This window comes from Ranitomeya imitator, chromosome 4 (assembly GCF_032444005.1).
Source record: "Ranitomeya imitator isolate aRanImi1 chromosome 4, aRanImi1.pri, whole genome shotgun sequence".
Lineage (NCBI taxonomy): Eukaryota > Metazoa > Chordata > Amphibia > Anura > Dendrobatidae > Ranitomeya > Ranitomeya imitator.
Window position 1 is genome coordinate 681,624,690 of NC_091285.1, and position 26,195 is coordinate 681,650,884.

General features: G+C 53.4%; 1 protein-coding gene across 2 annotated transcripts in view; it reads left to right on the forward strand.

Annotated features, from left to right (window-relative positions):
- Positions 1-1,416: 1,416 nt before the first annotated feature.
- PER1 (period circadian regulator 1) overlaps positions 1,417-26,195 on the forward strand; it is a 32,841-nt gene continuing 8,062 nt past the window's right edge. The window contains exons 1-6 of one of the 2 annotated variants that reach the window (XM_069767395.1): positions 1,417-1,706; positions 23,823-24,105; positions 24,206-24,304; positions 24,544-24,698; positions 24,897-25,018; positions 25,180-25,381. In XM_069767395.1, the coding sequence (XP_069623496.1) occupies positions 23,876-24,105; positions 24,206-24,304; positions 24,544-24,698; positions 24,897-25,018; positions 25,180-25,381 (808 nt within the window). In that variant the 5' untranslated portion in view covers positions 1,417-1,706; positions 23,823-23,875. Of the gene's footprint in view, positions 1,707-19,222; positions 19,311-23,822; positions 24,106-24,205; positions 24,305-24,543; positions 24,699-24,896; positions 25,019-25,179; positions 25,382-26,195 lie in introns of those variants that run through there. The other variant, XM_069767394.1, reaches the window with a different exon arrangement.

The following is a 26,195-nucleotide window of genomic DNA, read 5'->3' on the forward strand; positions in this document are numbered from 1 at the left end:
CGTGTAGTGTACAGGCGGAGGACGGCGCGGCGTGTAGTGTACAGGCGGAGGACGGCGCGGCGTGTAGTGTACAGGCGGAGGACGGCGCGGCGTGTAGTGTACAGGCGGAGGACGGCGCGGCGTATAGTGTACAGGCGGAGGACGGCGCGGCGTGTAGTGTACAGGCGGAGGACGGCGTGTAGTGTACAGGCGGAGGACGGCGCGGCGTGTAGTGTACAGGCGGAGGACGCCGCGGCGTGTAGTGTACAGGCGGAGGACGGCGCGGCGTGTAGTGTACAGGCGGAGGACGGCGCGGCGTGTAGTGTACAGGCGGAGGACGGCGCGGCGTATAGTGTACAGGCGGAGGACGGCGCGGCGTATAGTGTACAGGCGGAGGACGGCGCGGCGTGCAGTGTACAGGCGGAGGACGCCGCGGCGTGCAGTGTACAGGCGGAGGACGGCGCGGCGTGTAGTGTACAGGCGGAGGACGCCGCGGCGTGTAGTGTACAGGCGGAGGACGGCGCGGCGTGTAGTGTACAGGCGGAGGACGGCGCGGCGTGCAGTGTACAGGCGGAGGACGGCGCGGCGTGCAGTGTACAGGCGGAGGACGGCGCGGCGTGTAGTGTACAGGCGGAGGACGGCGCGGCGTGCAGTGTACAGGCGGAGGACGGTGCGGCGTGTAGTGTACAGGCGGAGGACGGCGCGGCGTGTAGTGTACAGGCGGAGGACGGCGCGGCGTGTAGTGTACAGGCGGAGGACGGCGCGGCGTGTAGTGTACAGGCGGAGGACGGCGCGGCGTGTAGTGTACAGGCGGAGGACGGCGTGTAGTGTACAGGCGGAGGACGGCGCGGCGTGTAGTGTACAGGCGGAGGACGGCGTGTAGTGTACAGGCGGAGGACGCCGCGGCGTGTAGTGTACAGGCGGAGGACGGCGCGGCGTGTAGTGTACAGGCGGAGGACGGTGCGGCGTGTAGTGTACAGGCGGAGGACGGCGCGGCGTGTAGTGTACAGGCGGAGGACGCCGCGGCGTGCAGTGTACAGGCGGAGGACGGCGCGGCGTGTAGTGTACAGGCGGAGGACGGCGCGGCGTGTAGTGTACAGGCGGAGGACGGCGCGGCGTGTAGTGTACAGGCGGAGGACGGTGCGGTGTGTAGTGTACAGGCGGAGGACGGTGCGGCGTATAGTGTACAGGCGGAGGACGGTGCGGTGTGTAGTGTACAGGCGGAGGACGGTGCGGTGTCTGCAATGTAGGTGGAGGACGCTGCGGTGCCTGTTGTTTACCACACACACTCCTGGTCTCGTGTCTCCTCACCTCGTTTCGTTCCCGCCTCTTTTCCAACCAATCACCATACAGGAGGCGGGGATAAGAATCTGGGACAGCCAATCAGCACTTGAGATGAGTCTCTGTGCTTCGCCCTCACGTGGAGCGAGGAATGGTACACACAGTGCTGTCACAGGAGAAAGCGGCGGAGACCGAGAGACGCCCGGGACACAGAGACGGTAACCCGGAGAGACGCCCGGACACCGGGTAACCCGGAGCATAGAGACACCCGGAGAGACGCCCGTGCGGGGGTACCGGGAACATAGCGATACCCGGAGAGACCCGGATTGGCGGCCGCAGACTGTGACCCGATACGTCCCCGGTCCTCGCATTTATCCGGTGACCGGACAGGTCTGCGCCAGTTACCAGCGCCGCCTGCAGGGGGCCACACGGAGATAACGGCTCAGGTAAGACATCGCACGATCATTCTCGCTCACAGATCGGCCGATCGTCTGTTGTCATGGTTACCGCATCTCCACAGTGATCCGGGGCATGTTCTCCTGGAAGCCGTCAGCAGGTGTGAGGGATGTGCAGGCTGCTGCCTGTCACAGCTGATGGGGGTTACTTGGAGTTTTTCCTTCTGATTTTTGTTTACCTGTTTAGCAACAATAATCCCAATAATAAATGACCGCGAGGAGGCGCTACAGGCGGCCGCCAAAGGGTCAACGGCACTGGGCCGCCGATCTCACTGCGATACCTGCATCTAATCCCGGTGACTGCGGCCCCGGGGGTCCTGGGCAGCACCGCCGGCATCTAAGTGACCGACCTACCCTGTGATTACAGAATGTAGAGCGCCTGACCCCGCGGGGTGAGTGGCCTCATCCAGGGCTGCCACTTGAAATTTTGGGGGCCCCCTTGAGACTCCGCCCAGGCTCCACCCCAGCCCCGCCTCCAGGCTCCACCCCACGAACTGTCCACAGTCCCACCACTCTCTCTTGGAAAATCTCCACTTCTCACCAATCACACATTAACAGTTCCCATCACCAGATCACACATATAGCCGGCAGCTTTTGTTTTGGCCAAAAGATTTTTTAAGCCGCCACCATAACACGGTAGACACTTTTGGCCGGGCCCTACTCTACTGTAACCTATTAAATATTTGTTAAAATATGCAATACAATTTAGGTATATTTTTATTTATTTTTCAATTTTTAAAATGACCAATAATATCACATAAAAAGAACAAATAACGCTACACCATGACCAGATGACATATTACCACCACAGTGATCGAATAATATCACATACAAAGAACATATACCACAACACCATGACCAGACCACATAATACCACCACATAGTGACTGAATACTACAATTCTGATCAGTAATTAAAAAAAAGCACCATACGATCACCATAAGTGCCATTATACACAGAAGATCTGTACTTAGTATGTAGTGTCTGTGTACAGATAATACAGAGATCACTGGTGACATTGTACACAGGACCTCTGTATATAGTATACAGTGTATGGTGTCAGTGTATAGGTAACACACTGACTCACCAGTGACGTCTCTAGGTGAAGTCCTTCATCTTTCATCCAGCACAGACCTCCATCATTTCATCCAGCCAGGACTTCTCTCTGCTGGAAATAACACAGTTATCTCGAGCTCCGCTTGTAGAATACATTACTTAATTTTTCCCAACTTCTACATTACACCACATGAAGAAAAAGAGGCAACATGGTGTCACTCTACACAGTAACAGGACCGCCCCCCCATTTAAAACCGTGTCCTCAAAAAATAAAATAAATATGGTACATCACTGCAGTAATAATATCCCTAAATTAGCCCCTATGGTAATAATATTCCCCATCCTGGCCACCGTGTGTCTCATTCCTGGCGTCAGCCATATGTTCTCCCATCCTGCCCTCATGAGTATCCATTCTGCCCCATATGATCTCCCCATCCTGCCCCATATGATCGCCCCATGTGATCTCTCCATCCTGCCCCATCTGTCTCCATCATATTCATCCTGCCCCATGATCCTGCACGATCTGTCTCCAATTCTGTTCCCAGTGTCTCCAATCATGCCCCATGTCTCCATTCTGCCCATGTCTGCAATCCTGCCACTTGTCTCCAATCATGCCCCCTGTGTCTCCATTCTGCCCCTTCTCCAATCCTCCCCAGTCATGCCCCCATGTCTTTCATCCTGCCCCATGTCTCTAATCATGCCCCGTATCTCCATTCTGCCCCAATGTCCAGCATTCTGCCCCAATGTCCAGCATTCTGCCCCAATGTCCAGCATTCTGCCCCAATGTCCAGCATTCTGCCCCAATGTCCAGCATTCTGCCCCCGGGTCTCACAGTCTGCCCCTGTGTCCAGCATACTGCCCCTGTCACTGTGTCCAGCATTCTACCCCTGTATCTGTGTCCAGCATTCTGCCCCAGTGTCTCCAGCATTCTGCCCCAGTGTCTCCAGCATTCTGCCCCAGTGTCTCCAGCATTCTGCCCCAGTGTCTCCAGCATTCTGCCCCACTGTCTCCAGCATTCTGCCCCAGTGTCTCCAGCATCCTCCCCCTGTGTCTCCAGCATTCTGCCCCAGTGCCTCCAGCATTCTGCCCCAGTGTCTCCAGCATTCTGCCCCAGTGTCTCCAGCATTCTGCCCCAGTGTCTCCAGCATTCTGCCCCACTGTCTCCAGCATTCTGCCCCAGTGTCTCCAGCATCCTCCCCCTGTGTCTCCAGCATCCTCCCCCTGTGTCTCCAGCATTCTGCCCCCAGTGTCTCCAGCATTCTGCCCCCAGTGTCTCCAGCATTCTGCCCCCAGTGTCTCCAGCATTCTGCCCCCAGTGTCTCCAGCATTCTGCCCCCAGTGTCTTCGGTGGTCCACCGCTGCCGTTTGCCTCTTCTCCGCCGTCTGGTCATCCGGTGGTCCCCCGCTGCCGCCTGTCTCTTCTGCTCCCTCCGCCGTCTGCTCCTCCACCATCCGCAGGTGCAGCCACGTGGTGGCACATTGCACGCTGCTCTGCTCCGGAATGAGGAAGTGGAGCAGGGCAGCATGTGACGTCACGAACTTGCGGCCCATGATGCACCGCGGGCCCGGCCGCCTTAAAGCTACAGGGCTCATTTAGGCACAGTGGCAGCCGCGCAGCCGCAGCCTGAATAAAAATGTTTAGGGGGGGCCCGAGCAGAGCGCGGACCGGACCGGCTGCCAGCGTGCTCGCTCGGGCCCCCCTTTTTGCTCCTCATCACCGGGCCCCATACTGCAGTGATGCCTGTAATGCCCTGATGGCGGCCCTGGCCTCATCTGCTGGAGGACCTCACTGACTACTGTGGTACAACAGTCTCTTCATGTGCGGACTGTGGTGAGGAGCTGTGGGGCGGAGCTATGGGGTGGGGAGTGTGGTGAGGAGCTGTGGGGCGGAGCTATGGGGCGGGGAGTGTGGTGAGGAGCTGTGGGACGAAGCTATGGGGTGGAGACTGGTGAGGGGCGGGGCTATGGGGTGGGGACTGTGGTGAGGAGCTGTGGGGTGGAGCTATGGGGTGGGGACTGGTGAGGAGCTGTGGGGTGGAGCTATGGGGTGGGGACTGGTGGAGATTGTGGGGCGGAGCTATGGGGCGGGGAGTGTGGTGAAGAGCTGTGGGGCGGAGCTATGGGGTGGGGAGTGTGGTGAGGAGCTGTGGGGCGGAGCTATGGGGTGGGGAGTGTGGTGAGGAGCTGTGGGGCGGAGCTATGGGGTGGGGAGTGTGGTGAGGAGCTGTGGGGCGGAGCTATGGGGTGGGGACTTGTGAGGAGCTGTGGGGTGGAGCTATGGGGTTGGGAGTGTGGTGAGGAGCTGTGGGGTGGAGCTATGGGGTGGGGACTTGTGAGGAGCTGTGGGGTGGAGCTATGGGGTGGGGACTTGTGAGGAGCTGTGGGGCGGAGCTATGGGGTGGGGAGTGTGGTGAGGAGCTGTGGGGCGGAGCTATGGGGTGGGGACTTGTGAGGAGCTGTGGGGTGGAGCTATGGGGTGGGGACTGTGGTGAGGAGCTGTAGGACGGAGCTATGGGGTGGGGAGTGTGGTGAGGAGTTATGGGGTGGGGACTGTGGGGCGGAGCTATGGGGTGGGGACTGGTGAGGAGTTGTGGGGCGGAGCTATGGGGTGGGGACTGGTGAGGAGCTGTGGGGCGGAGCTATGGGTGGGGACTGTGGTGAGGAGCTGTAGGACGGAGCAATGGGGTGGGGAGTGTGGTGAGGAGTTATGGGGTGGGGACTGTGGGGCGGGGCTATGGGGTGGGGACTGGTGAGGAGCTGTGGGGCGGAGCTATGGGGTGGGGACTGGTGAGGAGCTGTGGGGCGGAGCTATGGGGTGGGGACTGGTGAGGAGCTGTGGGGCGGAGCTATGGGGTGGGGACTGGTGAGGAGCTATGGGGTGGGGACTGGTGAGGAGCTGTGGGGCGGAGCTATGGGTGGGGACTGGTGAGGAGCTATGGGGTGGGGACTGGTGAGGAGCTGTGGGGCGGAGCTATGGGTGGGGACTGGTGAGGAGCTATGGGTGGGGACTGTGGCAAGGAGCTATGGGATGGGGAGTGTGGTGAGGAGCTGTGGGGCGGAGCTATGGGGTGGGGACTGGTGAGGAGCTGTGGGGCGGAGCTATGGGGTTGCGAGTGTGGTGAGGAGCTGTGGGGTGGGGACTGTGGTGAGGAGCTGTGGGACGGAGCTATGGGGTGGGGACTGGTGAGGAGCTGTGGGGCGGAGCTATGGGGTGGGGACTGGTGAGGAGCTATGGGGTGGGGACTGGTGAGGAGCTGTGGGGCGGAGCTATGGGTGGGGACTGGTGAGGAGCTATGGGGTGGGGACTGGTGAGGAGCTGTGGGGCGGAGCTATGGGTGGGGACTGGTGAGGAGCTATGGGTGGGGACTGTGGCAAGGAGCTATGGGATGGGGAGTGTGGTGAGGAGCTGTGGGGCGGAGCTATGGGGTGGGGACTGGTGAGGAGCTGTGGGGCGGAGCTATGGGGTTGCGAGTGTGGTGAGGAGCTGTGGGGTGGGGACTGTGGTGAGGAGCTGTGGGACGGAGCTATGGGGTGGGGACTGGTGAGGAGCTGTGGGGCGGAGCTATGGGGTGGGGACTCTTGGGCGGGACTGCTGGGTGGAGCTATGGGACGGGGATTGTAGGGCGGAGCTATGAGACGTGTACTGTGGGGGTGTAGCTGGGGGCGGAGCTATGAGTCAGGTATTCGCCTCTGCCGTGGCCCCTCTCCATTTGTATGAGCCTCCTTTTTTACATGTTGCACGCTCCTTCTGTGCTGTAGGTGGCGCTTGTGCAGTTTGGGATATTGATGACGAGCTGAGCCCTCGGCCTACGCATGCCCCTCCATTTTACTGGAGAGCACAATGTTATTCTGGGCATGTGCGGCCACCGGCGCCCTTCTGCTGGGCAGGTGCAGGTCATGTATCTGCATGGGCTGCTCTAACACAGGCTCGTGCTGGGGGCCATAGCGGAGCCGCTGTCTCCCCCCTCCTCCCTCACACAAAAACTTCTCGGGTGGATTAAACAAACCCCGGGCTCCGGATTTCTTCCCTCGAGTCTCCATTACATCGGTACATCAGGCCATTATGGGCCAAACGTTTACTGTACCAGGTCACATCATGCTGACAGGTTCTCTTTAAGAGGTTAAAGGGGTTTACCTATCAATAAAAATAGATTTTAATCAATAGATCTTGAAATAATAATAAGTTCCACAATTGGATGTGTGTAAGTGAAATGTTCCTGTGCTGAGACAATCTTATAAATGTGCCCCTGCTGTGTGATGGTCGTGTCCGACCATACAGGGACATGGTCGGATCATACCACATCTACTGGCCAGGGGGGGGGGAATATACAGAGCTTACAGCACGGGATCACAGCTGATTCTGCCTGTTTTTAAACAATGTTTTACTTCGAAGAAATAATCATTTATCATTTGTGATCCCCCCCTCACCCCAGGAGCTGTGGTATGATCTGAACATGTCCCTGTATGGTCGGACACGACCATTACACAGCACACAACAGGGGCACATTTATAAGATTATCTCAGCACAGGAACATTTTATTTACACACATCCAATTGTGGAACCTATTGTTATTCCAAGATGTATTGATTTTAGCAAACTTTTGTTTGTAGGAAAGCCCCTTTATATGACTGCGTCCCTGATACTCGCCATCACACAGGCGATAATCAGTACAGAGACAAGTTTCTCCCTTTGCAGGTTTTTTGTCTGACCAGTAACCTCTCCATCAGCCTTAGAACCTGAGTCGTCCTGTTTTGTGCTGCTGTTATAAGATCAGGGCCCAAGGTCATTTAAACCTTAAGGTACCTTCACACATAACGATATTGTTAACGATATCGTTGCTATTTGTGACGTAACAACGATATCGTTAATGAAATCGTTCTGTGTGACAGCGACCAACGATCAGGCCCCTGCTGGGAGATCGTTGGTCGCTGAACAAAGTCCAGAACTTTATTTCATCGCTGGATCTCCCTGGAGACATCGCTGGATCGGCGTGTGTGACACCGATCCAGCGATGTCTTCACTGGTAACCAGGGTAAACATCGGGTAACTAAGCGCAGAGCCGCGCTTAGTAACCCGATGTTTACCGTGGTTACCATCCTAAAAGTAAAAAAAAACAAACACTAGATACTTACCTACAGCCGTCTGTCCTCCAGCGCTGTGCTCTGCTCTCCTCCTGTACTGGCTGTGAGCCGGAAAGCAGAGCGGTGACGTCACCGCTCTGCTTTCCGGCTCACAGACAGTACAGGAGGAGAGCAGAGAAGCAGAGCGCAGCGCTGGAGGACAGACGGCTGTAGGTAAGTATCTAGTGTTTGTTTTTTTTTACTTTTAGCATGGTAACCAGGGTAAACATCGGGTTACTAAGCGCGGCCCTGCGCTTAGTTACCCGATGTTTACCCTGGTTACCGGCATCGTTGGTCGCTGGAGAGCGGTCTGTGTGACAGCTCTCCAGCGACCAAACAGCGACGCTGCAGCGATCCGAATCGTTGTCGGTATCGCTGCAGCGTCGCTTAATGTGAAGGGGCCTTTAGAAAAAGAGTTGCCTTACTCTAATCAGGGAGAATTGGCTTTTTGCCCAGTTTGATGCCCAGAACCCGCTGGGGCCAACCGCAGTCACCTGGGCATTATTTGGGCATCCCTGTCTGTGTCTGCAGTGTGAGATCGGTGGCCCAAAGTCATGTCGCGCCCTTCAGTGCCCACTTTGATGCCCATTTTTGTGCATGTTTTATACACTTTGTAGCTGCTGTTAGATGTATTCACATCAGGGCTCCTCGCTGCAGTGTGTTTATTATTGTGATATCTACTATATAATTGCCTAAGGGTCACTTCGTCTTTCTTTCTTTCTGTCTTTCTGTCACAGATATTCATTGGTCGCGGCCTCTGTCTTTCATGGAATCCAAGTCGCTGATTGGTCATGGCAAAACACCCACGACCATTGCCACGACCAATCAGCGACGGGCGCAGTCCGGCGACAACATGGCCGCTCCTTCCTCCCCACAGTCAGTGCCCGCTCCGCACTCCCCTCCAGTCAGCTCTCACACAGGGTTAATGCCAGCGTTACCGGAGCGCGGTGTAACGTACTCAGGTTACGCAGCTATTAACCCTGTGTGACCAACTTTTTACTATTGATGCTGCGTATGCATCAATAGTAAAACGATCTAATGTTAAAAATAATAATAATAATAATAATAATAATAAAAAAAGGTTATTTTCACCCTCCGACGTTGCGCTGTCTTCGGCAGTGCAAGCGGCAGGTTACGGTTCCAAAGATGCTATGCGAGAAGGACCTTCCATGACGTCACTGTCATGTGACTGCGGCGTCATCACAGGTCCTGCGCTACCAACCCTGGGACCGGAAGATGCCGCGTGCACCGCACACAGGCGCCAGGACTACAAGGGGCCCTCGGAGGGTGTGTATATGTTTATTCTTTATTTTTTAACTTGTTACATACGTGGCTGGGCAATATACTATGTGGCTGGGCAATATACTACGTGACTGGGCAATATACTACGTGACTGGGCAATATACTACGTGACTGGGCAATATACTAGGTGGCTGGGCAATATACTACGTGACTGGACAATATACTACGTGGCTGGACAATATACTACGTGGCTGGACAATATACTATGTGGCTGGGCAATATACTACGTGACTGGACAATATACTACGTGGCTGGACAATATACTATGTGGCTGGGCAATATACTACGTGACTGGACAATATACTACGTGACTGGGCAATATACTACGTGGCTGGGCAATATACTACGTGACTGGGCAATATACTACGTGACTGGGCAATATACTACGTGGCTGGGCAATATACTACGTGACTGGGCAATATACTACGTGGCTGGGCAATATACTACGTGGCTGGGCAATATACTACGTGACTGGGCAATATACTACGTGACTGGGCAATATACTACGTGGCTGGGCAATATACTACGTGACTGGGCAATATACTACGTGACTGGGCAATATACTACGTGGCTGGGCAATATACTACGTGGCTGGGCAATATACTACGTGACTGGGCAATATACTACGTGGCTGGGCAATATACAAGATTCAAGATTCAAAGAAGCTTTATTGGCAGGACCAAATACACATCAGTTTTGCCAAAGCAAGTGTATAAAGGCAATAGGGATACGGACTGTGGGGGTGTTGGGTAGGAGCTGTAGGGGAGGTGGATGGGGGCAGATCCAGGGTATATACTACGTGGACATGCATATTCTAGAATACCCAATGCGTTAAAATCGGGCCACCATCTAGTTGGATTTATATCTACTGAATACCGCCCCTATGTACAAGAATATAACTACTACTAGATGGTGGCCCGATTCTAACGCATTTGGGTATTCTAGAATATGCATGTCCACGTAGTATATTGCCCAGCCACGTAGTATATTGCCCAGCCACGTAGTATATTGCCCAGCCACGTAGTATATTGCCCAGCCACGTAGTATATTGCCCAGCCACGTAGTATATTGCTCAGCCACGTAGTATACAGCACAGAGCCACGTAGTATACAGCACAGAAACGTAGTATATTGCCCAGCCACGTAGTATATTTCTCAGCCACGTAGTATATTGCCCAGACACGTAGTATATTTCTCAGCCACGTAGTATATTGCCCAGACACGTAGTATATTGCCCAGCCACGTAGTATATTGCCCAGCCACGTAGTATATTTCCCAGCCACGTAGTATATTGCCCAGACACGTAGTATATTGCCCAGCCACGTAGTATATTGCCCAGTCACGTAGTATATTGCCCAGTCACGTAGTATATTGCCCAGTCACGTAGTATATTGCCCAGCCACGTAGTATATTGCCCAGCCACGTAGTATATTGCCCAGCCACGTAGTATATTTCTCAGCCACGTAGTATATTGCCCAGACACGTAGTATATTTCTCAGCCACGTAGTATATTGCCCAGACACGTAGTATATTGCCCAGCCACGTAGTATATTGCCCAGCCACGTAGTATATTTCCCAGCCACGTAGTATATTGCCCAGACACGTAGTATATTGCCCAGCCACGTAGTATATTGCCCAGTCACGTAGTATATTGCCCAGTCACGTAGTATATTGCCCAGTCACGTAGTATATTGCCCAGCCACGTAGTATATTGCCCAGCCACGTAGTATATTGCCCAGCCACGTAGTATATTGCCCAGCCACGTAGTATATTGCCCAGCCACGTAGTATATTGCCCAGCCACGTAGTATACAGCACAGAGCCACGTAGTATACAGTACAGATACGTAGTATATTGCCCAGCCACGTATGTAACAGGTTAAAAAATAAACATATCCTCACCATCCGAAGAGCCCGTTGTAGTTCCGGCGCCTGTGTGCGGTGTCCGGTCCCAGGGTTGGTATGAGCGCAGGACCTGTGATGACGTCGCGGTCACATGACCGTGACGTCATGAAAGGTCCTTCTCCTATAGCATCTTTGGAAGCGGAACCTGCCGCCTGCACTGCCGAGGACAGGGCGCACATCGGAGGGTGAGAATAACGTTTTTTTTTTTTTTTTTAATTATTATTATTTTTAACATTAGACCGTTTTACTATTGATGCTGCATACGCATCATCAATAGTAAAAAGTTGGTCACGCAGGGTTAATAGCTGCGTAACCTGAGTACGTTACACCGCGCTCCGGTAACGCTGGCATTAACCCTGTGTGAGGGCTGACTGGAGGGGAGTGCGGAGCGGGCACTGACTGCGGGGAGGAAGGAGCGGCCATGTTGTCGCCGGACTGCGCCCGTCGCTGATTGGTCATGGGCGTTTTGCCATGACCAATCAGCGACTTGGATTCCATGACAGACAGAGGCTGCGACCAATGAATATCCATGACAGACAGACAGAAGGACAGATAGACGGAAGTGACCCTTAGACAATTATATAGTAGATAATACTGACTCCTATGTACAAGAATATAACTATAATACTGCCCCCTTGTGGTGATGTAGCTGCTGTCCTTGGTTCCCTCCTCCCTGTTATTACGTGATGCTGTTATTACATAACGTGGAGTCCGGTGATAGAGTATTATGTCACCGCTCGCCTTCTTGCCGCTCATCCCCATGTTACAGCGGTTGTACGTGGACGGCAGGTCTGTCCCTGTGTGGGTTTAGGACTCGGGCGTCACTCTGTCATGTGATACGTCTAGGTGTATTGATCATGTAGTTTGCCTATATAAGTGCCCTCTCTCTCTCCATTGGGTCTCAGAAGTTGGGTTTTTTTATGATGTCGTCAGACCGGACCCCCTTGTGCTGATGACATCAGGGCTGATCGCGGGCAGCGCTAACCTGCCACCACGTTGTGTATCTCGGTTTCTTTCTCTGCTCTTTCTTGGCCCAGTATGGGTGTGATCCGAGCAGTGACGCACAGAACATCCCCCACTCGTATGCTGCCCCAACGTATGCTCGGGTCGTGTGTGGATCCTCTGAGCTGCGCCCTCATTGGTTGCCCCACTAACCTCGCTCATGCCCCGTGGCCAGGGAGAGAAGCTCACAGAAGGAAGGTGAGAAGTATCGGCGCAGACCCGTGTCCCCGAGCGTGCAGGGCTGAAGACCACACTCACTGCGTTCAAAGTAGCCAATCACCTCATTACCCTGCCCATTCGCAAAATGGCCGTCCTTAGCATCTGAGGTCACTGGCGAGTGACGTGTGCAGGAGCTGAGATAAGGAAGGTCTCCAGTCACTGACGGCAAGCAGAGAGCTCAGAGAATGAGAAATCATAAAGCCAAGTGTTAATACAGCTGCATCCGTAGACCCCATCAGCCTGAGGGGCGATCACTTGGTTACACCTGCGACATATTTCACTGCGAGTCACGTCAGGTCCTGAAGTTACAGTAAAAATGAGGCCGATAATGAGATGGGAGCAGAGCGTGTCCTGACAGTCAGGTCTTGTGTGGCGTTCCCGGGTGCAGACGGCGGGCCCTGTGTGGCGTTCCCAGTGCAGATGGCGGGTCTTGTGTGGTGTTCCCGGTATACGATGGGCCCTGTGTGGCGTTTCCGGTGCAGACGGCTGTCCCTGTGTGGCGTTTCCGGTGCAGGCGGCGGGCCCTGTGTGGCGTTTCCGGTGCAGGCGGCGGGCCCTGTGTGGCGTTTCCGGTGCAGGCGGCGGGCCCTGTGTGGCGTTTCCGGTGCAGGCGGCGGGCCCTGTATGGCGTTTCCGGTGCAGACAGCGAGCCCTGTTTGGCGTCTCCTGACAGTCAGGTCTTGAGTGGCGTTTCCGGTGCAGATAGCGGGCCCTGTGTGACGTTTCCAGTGCAGACGGCGGGTCTTGTGTGGTGTTCCCGGTATACGATGGGCCCTGTGTGGCGTTTCCGGTGCAGACGGCGGGCCCTGTGTGGCGTTTCCGGTGCAGACGGCGGGCCCTGTGTGGTGTTCCCGATGCAGACGGCGGGCCCTGTGTGGCGTTTCCAGTGCAGACGACGTGCCCTGTGGGATATGGTAATATCCGGACTTTGGCACCATACAAGAAGGCAGCTCGGTCTGATTGATCCCGTTTCCCATCATGTGGTCAGCCCGGGGTTTCACCAGATGGCATGGAGGAGATGCATTATGGGAAGACACACCGGCGGAAGCAGTTCGATGGGGCAATGTTCTGCGGGAAACGTTGTGTCCTGGCATCATGTGGATGTGACCGCACAATACCCTCCTACATGGCAGCGAGATTCCCGAATGCCAGTGCCTTTTCCGGTGTGGTCAGTCATTGTGTGATCTGTCAGCAGTGGTCGGAGGAACGTGACAACGATCCATGTGATGACTCGTCTCCAGATTCCACAGATCTCGTTGCGATCGATCACCTGTGGGATCTGCTGGGGAAACGTCTCCGATCCAGAGGCTGCTGTTGTGAATTCTGCTTTTGGGCTCCCTCTGGTGGTTGTAGGTGGTAATGCAGTTGTCCCTGGGTTGCAGTCCTGGTCAGGTGTATCTGCTGATTGCAGTTCTGACTGGGGTATTTAGGTGTGCAGGATTCATTAGTCCTTGCCAGTTGTCCATGGTTGTTGGGAGGTGTTGGACACTGTCTGGTTCCTCCTGCCTTGCTGCCAAATCAGCAAAGATAAGTGTCTGGTTTTGTTTCTGTGGCACACATGCTGTGTGCTTAATAATTCAGTGCTATTCATTTGTTTTTTCTTGTCCAGCTTAGATTGTGTCAGTATTTTCTCAGTCTTGTTGGATTCTCAGGAGTTGCAGATATACGTTCCACGTCTTTAGTTAGATTGTGGAATTTTTTGTATTATCTGCTGTGGATATTTTTGGAAGGGTTTTAATACTGACCGCTTAGTATTCTGTCCTATCCTTTCCTTTTTAGCTAGAGTGGCCTCTTTTGCTAAATCCTGTTTCCTGCCTGCGTGTGTCTTTCCTCTCCTACTCACAGTCAATATTCGTGGGGGGCTGCCTATCCTTTGGGGTTCTGCTCTGAGGCAAGGTAGAATTCCTATTTCCATCTATAGGGGTATTTAGTCCTCCGGCTGTGTCGAGGTGTCTAGGTTTTGTTAGGCACACCCCACGGCTACTTCTAGTTGCGGTGATAAGATCAGGATTTGCGGTCAGTACAGTTTCCACCTACTCCAGAGAAAGTTTCATGCGGTTCCAAGGTCACCGGATCATAACAGGCCGCACCGAGCAGCGCGCAGAACTTGCTGCACCTCGGGACACCTCCTTGTGGAGAATCCCCCCAGGTGGTTTCTGGGTCACTGGTGTGGATTGTATGGGAGGGATCCTCGCTGTACTCTGGAGAGTAATCCCCCTGTTGATTGCACATTTCCCTCCTCTTCTTGTCCTCCTCAGCCGTCAGTCACACACTCCTCCATTACCTATATCCTGCATGCTGGCCGTGCGATTCCTCTACTTGTAACTGACGGCAGCGGTAATCTAATAAGAGTTACCATCACAGCCTGACTCTGTGACTCCACGCATGGGCGCGGAGACGTATGATGCTGACTATGCCGCGATGGATTCCCCATTGACCGAACGTCTGGTCAAGAAGTTGTTGATCCACCCTATGAACAGCTAGACTCCATCATACATGGGTGGCGGGGCCAGATGCGGTTTTAGTACTGTTGTCTGAGAGCTCCAGCAACAGGGCAAGTGGTATGGACCCCAAGGTAAGGGTCATAAGGCTTTGGTACAACTCCAGCTCCCACATTACTCAATAGTCAAGCCTGGGAATATTGGTCTCCTAGGGCAGTAACCACCGCTGTGGTGGGACGCTTAGGTGCCCTCTAGTTCCCCTGGCTGTGCCCACGGAGTTCACATCTCAATCTTCCTAACACACAAACATACAAAGGGGTAATTAATGGTCCGAAGTAATATTCACCAGGAACTCCGAAAAAAACGTGTACGAATCGCTTTCCTTGTGAGGAATGCATGGCAGTACTTCACGAGGAGTCACCTGAAAACCTGATAATGGGCCTGGATGGACACACTAGTGTCTAACCACCCAGCATGGACCCTCTGAACTGTGTTTGAGAAGAACTTTGCAAGGGTGATAACAAGATGGGATGACGGAAGGAAGCGTCATGGCCATGAGGAGGGTCCTTGAGGAGGATGCGTGAGGAGGGTCTTTGCTAGGGATGCCTGAGGAGAATCCTTGCGGGCGATCACGAGGAGGATCCTTGCGGACGATCACGAGGAGGATCCTTGTGGACGAGCATGAGGAGGTCACTGATTGTCCTGTGTTGTGCATATGGTCGCGGTTGCGCTAGGATAACTACAGTAACTACAGTTTTCCTCTACATCCTTGCAGATATTTTCCATCACTCGGACCCCCACTCTTTGTTTCCACTAGAGTAGGACTTGGTGTGGTTTTCCGGGAGGGGATAGAAGACATTGCACCTCTTTACGTAATGAGTGGGACCTCGACTGAGCCGATGTTGGGAATGAGTCTATGTTTTTTTCCTCTGGCTGGTGGTGGCTGATGCGTCATGTTCTGGGGTCCTGGGGGCTTGTATGAATAGATGAGCAGCATTCGCCCTGGCACGGGGGAGACGCCGGATGTTAGACATTGATGAGGAGAGTCTGTTGTGGTCGCTGCTCCTGTTTCAGAGGATGATACAGCTGGTTAGACAGAAGGATGGATGCCGGCTTTGATGGAGTATATGAGAGACTGGAGAGATGGCCGTGCTGCATACGGCAGGAGGGCACTATGCTTTATGGTGACCCTGGAAAGTCGGACTTGGAGGTTCCACTCCTTAAGTGTCTGTTTTACACCCTGCACATAGATTTGGGGGTTCATCACTTGGATTCTCCCTGGGAATCCGAGGGGAGCACTGTTTGCATTTGGGCCTGGACCCCTCTGTGCATCATGGCCGGACCCGGGCCCCTTTTGACTCTGCTTTCCGTGCTCACCGTAGGGTGGCGTTCACACGCCTGTTGTGCAGTCTCCGCTGCCACAGATGTAGATTTATCCACTCCTGATTCTGCCACAATAATGACCGATCACACCCTGTGTGCAGTGTGGGAGATTCTCCAATAAGAATACGCTGCATCCATCTGGATTTCTGCCGCATTTGGTGGAGGATGCGGGCACGGGTTAATCCTCCAGGAAGCACGGCAGGCTGTCGGTCCTGCTCCCATCCAGCAGGGTGTTCAGGTCACGGCTTCACAAAAAAGCTGGTGGGCGCCATGAGGATATGAGTGAAAATCACAATGTGACCATACCCTGGGACCCTGTTCCCTTCCTGTGACCACCCTGGGACCCCTGGCCATTACCTTGTATGATTAGATAACTTTGTAATTGATAGCCCACCCATTACGGAGGTAATCCGATTCGGCTGCGGCTCCACAGCTCACACTGCCTCGCACACTTTTACATAATAAGCCTTTATATAAGCCGTTATCATGACACCGGGCTTTATGTAAGGGAGCGGTAACCTGAGAGCGTCCAGCGCGCGTCACCCCTGTGTGTGGGGAGCTCGTTATGTGACGGGCTGTGATATCAGTGGGGGATCCCCCCGTATCTCCTCCCGGCGGTCTCTTTCCCCACCCTGATCTCCTCCCGGCGGTCTCTTCCCCCCCTTTGATCTCCTCCCGGTGGTCTCTTTCCCCCCTGATCTCCCGTGGTCTCTTTCCCCCCCCCCTGATCTTCCGGTGGTCTCCCCCCCCCCCCCCGATCTCCTCACGGTGGTCTCCCCCCCCCCCCCGATCTGCTCACGGTGGTCTCCCCCCCCGATCTCCTCACAGTGGTCTGATCTTCCCCGCCACCGATCTCCTCACAGTGGTCTTCCCCCCCCCCCCCCAATCTCCTCCTGGCGGTCCCTTCTCCCCCGGATCTCCTCCCGGCGGTCTCTTTCCCCCCCGGATCTCCTCCCGGCGGTCTCTTTCCCCCCCGGATCTCCTCCCGGCGGTCTCTTTCCCCCCCTGATCTCCTCCTGGCAGTCTTTCCCCCCCTGTCTCTTTGCCCCCTGATCTCTTTACCCCCCCCCCCCCCCCGCCAATCGCCACCCGGTGATCTCTTTACCCCTTGATCTTCTCCCAGTGGTCTCTTCTCTCCTGGATATCCTCCCGGCGGTCTCTTCCCCCCCCCCCCAGATCTCCTCCTCCCGGCGGTCTCTTCTACCCCGGATCTCCTCCCGGCGGTCTCTTGCCCCCCCCCAGATCTCCTCCCGGCGGTCTCTTCTCCCCCGGATCTCCTCCCGGCGGTCTCTTCTTCCCCCCCTGGATCTCCTCCCGGCGGTCTCCTCTCCCTCGGATCTCCTCCCTGCGGTCTCTTCCCCCCCGGATCTCCTCCCTGCGGTCTCTTTTCCCCCGGATCTCCTCCCTGCGGTCTCTCTCCACACAGTCTGTGTTTCCCTAGGCGAGAACAGGATGTTCTTGGCACCGTCTCCGGTGCTGGCCGCTCTCTGCGCCAAAGTCCTTGTGCTCAGACACTGGCAGGAGAAGCGTTAAAGGCGCCGGCTGGGAGACCCCCACACTGTCAGGAGACCCCACACTGTCCATGGCAGTTATTATATGTAATACAGTGCCCGCCCAGGGCCCCCCAGTAACACTGACTTTGGGGGCCACTTTTCACCTGCATACACATATTACACGACCCCCGTTCACACCTATATCTACGAGGCTGAAGTTGGTTTCTTATTCGTTCAGTTTCTTATTCGTCTATTTTTTATTTTCAGTTTTTTTCAGGTTTTGGTATAAAAATAAACCATTCTGAGTATATAATAATATGCGGTCATGTGTCCTTTTGTGAATACACTTAAAAACAGATACAAAATTTAGAAGGCTGGCACAAAAATGGGCATCAAAGTGGGCACTGAGGTATGGTATTGAAGGGGTTAAATGCCTTTGTGCCACTGATCTAACACCTGATTTACATATTTACTGATGCCCCACATGAAATGCATGTCACTCCAGCCTGGCACAAATGGGTTCTGGGCATCGATTTGCCCACTTTGATGCCCAGAACCCATTTGTGCCAGGCTGGAGTGACATGGATTTCATGTGGGGCATCAGTAGGTATGTAAATCAGGTGTTAGATCAGTGGCACAAAGCTATTTAACCCCTTAAAAATAGCTGTTACTTATTCAAATCTGTGAAAATGGGTGATTTGCCCACTTTGATGCCAGTTTTGATGCCCAGAACCCATTTGTGCCAGGCTGGAGTGACATGGATTTCACGTGGGGCATCAGTAAATATGTAAATCAGGTGTTAGATCAGTGGCACAAAGGCATTTAACCCCTTCAATACCATACCTCAGTGCCCACTTTGATGCCCATTTTTGTGCCAGCCTTCTAAATTTTGTATCTGTTTTTAAGTGTATTCACAAAAGGACACATGACCGCATATTATTATATACTCAGAATGGTTTATTTTTATACCAAAACCTGAAAAAAACAGAAAATAAAAAATAGCCGAATAAGAATCTGCTGAATAAGAAACCAACTTCAGCCTCGTCCTATATCTCCACAGTGAGGAGCTGCCCCCATATGGTGGGGTCGGGGGCCCCCGGGGGATTCCCCTCCTGCCCTCTGGGCCAGTCCAGCCTGATGTAATATATATATATATTTTATATAAAAGGAAATCTGTATTGTAAAAAGAAAGTGACATCTAAGAGTTAATGAACGTGATAAATGTACAATTTGATGAAAAACGTTGAATATAGGTTTTAATAAAAAAAAAAAAAAAAATCAAAATTTTATTAAAATAAATCATGAGAAATGACTTGATAAAATCTTGATTTTTCATTTTTTTTCCTACTGTACCCAGACCTGCAGGGAATGTGCGTTGGTTAATGACAGGCGCGCTGCAGCAGCTGAGGGGTTAAGCGCGGACAGCCGCACGCTCCACATTTGCATGTTATGCAGGAGCCGCTCCGCCATTGGCCGCTTTGTCTCCTCCAATCGGAGCACTCGGAGGAGGGGGGCCAGCAACGCTGCGATCCACGTGTGGGGGCGATTACTTCACTGGGCGGAGCCGTGACGTCACAGCAGCGGCAGCCTATAGGAGGGCAGGGACTGGAGGTTAGTGAAGAGAAGAAGACGGCGACGGGCAGAGAACGAGGAGGCGCGGAGCTGCCGGGGAGCCGGTGAGAGACTCTGGGGGGGCTCCTGTCGCCTCCTGCGGGGCTGGGTCCGGTCTGTGGGGGCTCTGCCTGCTGTCAGTACAGTGTTAGTGAGCACAGCAGAAGGTGCGTTACAGTGTGTCCAGAGCAGCCCCACACTGAGCCCCGGATGTTACACGGTGCCGTCCTCTGCGGGCTGCGGCGCACAGGTAGGAGGACAGGTGTGTGACACGGGGACAGACGGGCAGAGGGCGCTCTCACCATCACCGGCTGCACCGCTGACACGCACTGGGGTCGCCGGCTGCACCGCTGACACGCACTGGGGTCGCCGGCTGCACCGCTCACACGCACTGGGGTCGCCGGCTGCACCGCTCACACGCACTGGGGTCGCCGGCTGCACCGCTGACACGCACTGGGGTCGCCGGCTGCACCGCTGACACGCACTGGGGTCGCCGGCCGCACCGCTGACACGCACTGGGGTCGCCGGCCGCACCGCTCACACGCACTGGGGTCGCCGGCCGCACCGCTCACACGCACTGGGGTCGCCGGCCGCACCGCTGACACGCACTGGGGTCGCCGGCCGCACCGCTGACACGCACTGGGGTCGCCGGCTGCACCGCTGACACGCACTGGGGTCGCCGGCTGCACCGCTCACACGCACTGGGGTCGCCGGCTGCACCGCTCACACGCACTGGGGTCGCCGGCTGCACCGCTGACACGCACTGGGGTCGCCGGCTGCACCGCTGACACGCACTGGGGTCGCCGGCCGCACCGCTGACACGCACTGGGGTCGCCGGCCGCACCGCTCACACGCACTGGGGTCGCCGGCCGCACCGCTCACACGCACTGGGGTCGCCGGCCGCACCGCTCACACGCACTGGGGTCGCCGGCCGCACCGCTGACACGCACTGGGGTCGCCGGCCGCACCGCTGACACGCACTGGGGTCGCCGGCCGCACCGCTCACACGCACTGGGGTCGCCGGCCGCACCGCTCACACGCACTGGGGTCGCCGGCCGCACCGCTCACACGCACTGGGGTCGCCGGCCGCACCGCTCACACGCACTGGGGTCGCCGGCCGCACCGCTCACACGCACTGGGGTCGCCGGCCGCACCGCTCACACGCACTGGGGTCGCCGGCTGCACCGCTCACACGCACTGGGGTCGCCGGCCGCACCGCTCACACGCATGGGGGGTCGCCGGCCGCACCGCTGACGCATGGGGGTCACCGGCCGCACCGCTGACGCATGGGGGGGGTCACTGGCTGCATCGGTTCATACATGGGGGGGCCTCTGTCCGGGGCTGGAGCTTATGGGTATGTTCACACGTTCCTGATTTCCATCCTTTTTTTTTCAGGACTGTTTTTTTTAAAAAACTGCAGCTCTTGGCAGAAAACACAGGTCCTTTTTTTGTCCTTTTTTGATGCGTTTTTTGATGCGTTTTTTGATCCCTTTTTTTATGCAGTTTTCTATGCAGAGACTGTGTGTTTCCTAGGAAGCTTTTTAGGGCTAAAATGGCTGAAAATACCCTAACCCTAACCCTATTCTAACCTTAGTGAAAAAAAAAAAAAAAAATTCTTAATTTTTTTATTGTCCCTACCAATGGGGGTGACAAAGGGGGGGGGTGTCATTTACTATTTTTTTATTTTGATCACTGAGATATAACCTATCTCAGTGATCAAAATGCACTTTGGAGCGAATCTGCCGGCCGGCAGATTCAGCGGGCGCACTGCGCATGCGCCCGCCATTTTGCAAGATGGCGGCGCCCAGGGAGAAGACGGCCGGACGGACACTGGGAGGCCGGGTAAGTATAAGGGGGGGAGATTAGGGCACGGGGGGGGGGGGGCATCGGAGCACGGGGGGGGGGGGACATCGGAGCACGGGGGAGGGGCATCGGAGCATGGGGGGGGGGGGGGTGGGATCGGGGCAGCCACACTCCACCCACGCACTTCCGCCCGCTTCCCCACACTTCCTGCTGCAGCGGTTCTGCACCACGAACCGCAATAAAACCCGCAGATCTATTTTTGATCTGCGGGTTTTACTGCGGGTTTGACCTCACAATGGAGGTCTATGGGTGCAGAACCGCTGCGGCTCCGAAAAAAGAAGTGACATGGTACTTCTTTTTTCCCGCAGTTATTCAGCGCGGCTTTTTTTTTTGAAATTCAGGATCATGTGCACAGTGGTTCCTGTTTTCCATAGGGTACATTGTACTGTACCCTGCATGGAAAACAGCTGCGGAACCGCAGCGGCAAAAACGCTGCGGTTCCGCAGTAAAAAATGCACTGTGTGAACATGGCCTATATGTATGGCAGATGTCAGTGCATGCTGTGGGTTGTGGTTTCCCATCAGCTTGAAGTACAAAGGCACCAGTCTGCAACACTAGAGAACAATGATGGCTGCCCCACCCCCCCACACAGCGCTGTCCATCACCGCACCGACACCAGAGGAGTCCGACGCACCTGTCAGGGTGCGATTCACATCACCAATGGCTGCTCATATGTATCAGGACAGTGAGAGTAAGCTAGTGGATCCTAAAGGCTGATGGGGGCGAGGTGACACTGACAGGACTCAAGACTATAACTTCTGTAAGGAAAGCTCCTAAATCTGACAAATCAGGCAATTGTTGGTGTATACCGTCATCTGTAGTGCAGTTATTATACTGGTTTATCCACTACTGGTAGGAACAGGAGAGTCCAGGACAGGATCAGCTTTGGAGGGAGTGGTCTGTGTTCTCTGTACAATAATAAAGTACGGTAATTATACTGCCCCTATGTACAAGAATATAACTACTATAATACTGCCTCCTATGTACAAGACTATACTATAATACTGCTCCTATGTACAAGAATATAACTACTATAATACTGCTCCTATGTACAAGAATATAACTACTATAATACTGCTCCTATGTACAAGAATATAACTACTATAATACTGCCCCATGTGCAAGAATATAACTACTATAATACTGCTCCTATGTACAAGAATATAACTACTATAATACTGCCCCTATGTACAAGAATATAACTACTATAATACTGCTCCTATGTACAAGAATATAACTACTATAATACTGCTCCTATGTACAAGAATATAACTACTATAATACTGTCCCTATGTTCAAGAATATAACTACTATAATACTGCCCCTATGTACAAGAATATAACTACTATAATACTGCTCCTATGTACAAGAATATAACTACCATAATACTGCCCCTATGTACAAGAATATAACTACTATAATACTGCTCCTATGTACAAGAATATAACTGCTATAATACTGCTCCTATGTACAAGAATATAACTACCATAATACTGCCCCTATGTACAAGACTATAACTACTATAATACTGCCCCTATGTACAAGAATATAACTACTATAATACTGCTCCTATGTACAGGAATATAACTACTATAATACTGCCCCTATGTACAGGAATATAACTACTATAATACTGTCCCTATGTTCAAGAATATAACTCCTATAATACTGCTCCTATGTACAAGAATATAACTACTATAATACTGCTCCTATGTACAAGAATATAACTACTATAATACTGCCCCCTATGTACAAGAATATAACTACTATAATACTGCTCCTATGTACAGGAATATAACTACTATAATACTGCCCCTATGTGCAAGAATATAACTACTATAATACTGCCCCTATGTGCAAGAATATAACTATTATAATACTGCTCCTATGTACAGGAATATAACTATTATAATACTGCCCCTATGTGCAAGAATATAACTACTATAATACTGCCTCTATATACAAGAATATAACTACTATAATACTGCCCCTATGTGCAAGAATATAACTACTATAATACTGCCCCTATGTGCAAGAATATAACTACTATAATACTGCTCCTATGTACAAGAATATAACTATTATAATACTGTCCCTATGTACAAGAATATAACTACTATAATACTGCTCCTATGTACAAGAATATAACTATTATAATACTGTCCCTATGTGCAAGAATATAACTACTATAATACTGCTCCTATGTACAAGAATATAACTATTATAATACTGTCCCTATGTACAAGAATATAACTATTATAATACTGCCCCTTGTGTAGATGTAAGATAATAGTGGTAATACCTAGTAGTCTTGCTGTTTTGGAGATGGTGTGGTCTTGTCCTCGCCCTCTGTTCCTTCTCCTGTATCCCACCCCCTGACGGGCTCCATCTGAAGGAGACAATTGATGCTCTTGTCGCATGTTGGTGGTTTTATTGTTGTGGCTGGTTGGTGTGTACCACTGCGGTACATTTGGGGTCTGCATCGCTGGTGTGGGATGTGCGTGTTACATGTCCCTGCAGATCAGGTGTCCTCTCTCGCCGTATTGTAGGCTGTGCGTTATATAAGGGTCATGCAGGCAGTGTTGTGTAGGTGTCGCGGGCAGATTCCTGCGTTGTGACATAACCAGGTTGGGATTATGAGATGTAATGTGCACAGTGTCCTAGGCGGTGTCTGCCCAGGTCCTCACCTGCATCCTCCTTCTCCTCCTCGGCAGATCGTCTCCTTTCTTCTCTTGGTCAGCGCTTGTGACAGGCCGACACGCAGGGGATGAATGGGCCATGTGAACCTCCTCCTCCTCTCGGGGAGAGGGCGAGGAGAACACGGGGGAATCGGGAGATGGAAGGAACCCAACAAGATGAGACCGACACAAACAGCCACGGCTCCAGCGGGAACGAATCCAACGGGAACGAGTCAAGGCAAAGCCGCAGCTCCCACAGCAGCACCAGCGGCAACGGCAAGGACTCCGCCATGCTGGAGACCACAGAGAGCAGTAAAAGGTGGGCTGCGTGGTCAGCATGGGGGTCCTTGTGTTTTGGTCAAGTGTTGGCCCATAGGTTTCTTCACTGTATAGAAACGTATCGTCCTCTCCTTCTATAGTACAAACTCTCAAAGCCTGTCGCCTCCGAGCAGCTCCATCGCCTACAGCCTCCTGAGCGCCAGCTCCGAGCAAGACAACCCCTCCACCAGCGGCTGCAGGTAGGTCTCCAAACCTAATATCCAGAGCTGTAGTCACAATTCAGCTTAGCCAAGATTTTGAAATGCTGTCCGGAAGCTTCAGACTTTGTAGATGAGGACATATGCTCTCAGTGTCAGTAGGCTGCCGGCTGACGGTAAAGCCGGTGATGATCCTGCACAGTATCTCCCCTCGAGTCATCACAAGACCTCCGGTCTCTTCTATCTCCTCTCACTTCACTTTTCCACTGTTGTACCCACAGTAGTGAGCAGTCCGCCCGCGAGAAAAATCAGAAAGAGCTGATGAAGGCCCTGAAAGAGCTGAAGATTCGTCTCCCATCTGAAAAGAGGGGGAAAGGAAAATCGGGGACCCTTGCTACGCTCCAGTACGCACTCTCTTGCGTTAAACAAGTCCGAGGTCAGTAGTCGTGGAGTGCAACCTTGTTTGGGCTGTGGCAACTGTTGGGCTTTCTGAGCAGCTTGTTGACATTGAGCTCTACAGTGTATTATTATTATTATTATTTTTTTTAATCAGAAAGTCGTAGAGTTTATTAATTATCGAGTTTCCTAAAAAATATTAGGGAATATCAACGCCATTTCTTACTTCTCCTCTCAGCAAATCAGGAATATTACCAGCAATGGACCATTGATGAATCTCAGCCCTGCAGCCTGGACATGTCCAGCTTCACCATCGAGGAGGTGGAGAGCGTCACGTCAGAGTACACGCTAAAAAACCCGGTAAGTGTGAAGAAGATCCTTGTTAGAGTAGAAAACCCTCTTCATACGTGTCTTGTAGCGCCCTTCAGAGGCTGACATGGGTAGAGGAGTGGAGAGAACAGTGCAGTGAAGTGAGAGCAGTAGGAAACATTTGTGCTGACTCTTCTGTGCCCGTATCACAGGACACCTTCTCGGTGGCGATCTCCTTCATCTCTGGTCGCATCGTGTACATCTCAGACCAGGCATCCCTGATCCTGCACTGCAAACGGGACGTGTTCAAAGGTGCCATCTTTGCAGAGTTTCTGGCTCCGCAGGACGTCAGCGTGTTTTATGGATCCACAGCACCTTATCACCTTCCATCTTGGAGCAACTGCACCTCTGGAGGTAAAGCTTGTCTGTTCTCCACATTCCCTGTCTAAGCCACCCCCTCGAGTACATTAGTGCCACCCCCCTCGAGTACATTAGTGCCACCCCCCTCGAGTACATTAGTGCCACCCCCCCTCGAGTACATTAGTGCCACCCCCCCTCGAGTACATTAGTGCCCTCCCCTCGAGTACATTAGTGCCCTCCCCTCGAGTACATTAGTGCCCTCCCCCTCGAGTACATTAGTGTCACCCCCCTCGAGTACATTAGTGTCCCCCCCCTCGAGTACATTAGTGTCCCCCCCCTCGAGTACATTAGTGTCACCCCCCTCGAGTACATTAGTGCCCTCCCCTCGAGTACATTAGTGCCCTCCCCCTCGAGTACATTAGTGTCACCCCCCTCGAGTACATTAGTGTCCCCCCCCTCGAGTACATTAGTGTCCCCCCCCTCGAGTACATTAGTGTCACCCCCCTCGAGTACATTAGTGTCACCCCCCTCGAGTACATTAGTGTCACCCCCCTCGAGTACATTAGTGTCACCCCCCCTCGAGTACATTAGTGTCACCCCCCTCGAGTACATTAGTGCCCCCCCTCGAGTACATTAGTGTCACCCCCCTCGAGTACATTAGTGTCACCCCCCTCGAGTACATTAGTGTCACCCCCCTCGAGTACATTAGTGTCACCCCCCTCGAGTACATTAGTGTCACCCCCCCTCGAGTACATTAGTGTCACCCCCCCTCGAGTACATTAGTGTCACCCCCCTCGAGTACATTAGTGCCCCCCTCGAGTACATTAGTGTCACCCCCCTCGAGTACATTAGTGTCACCCCCCTCGAG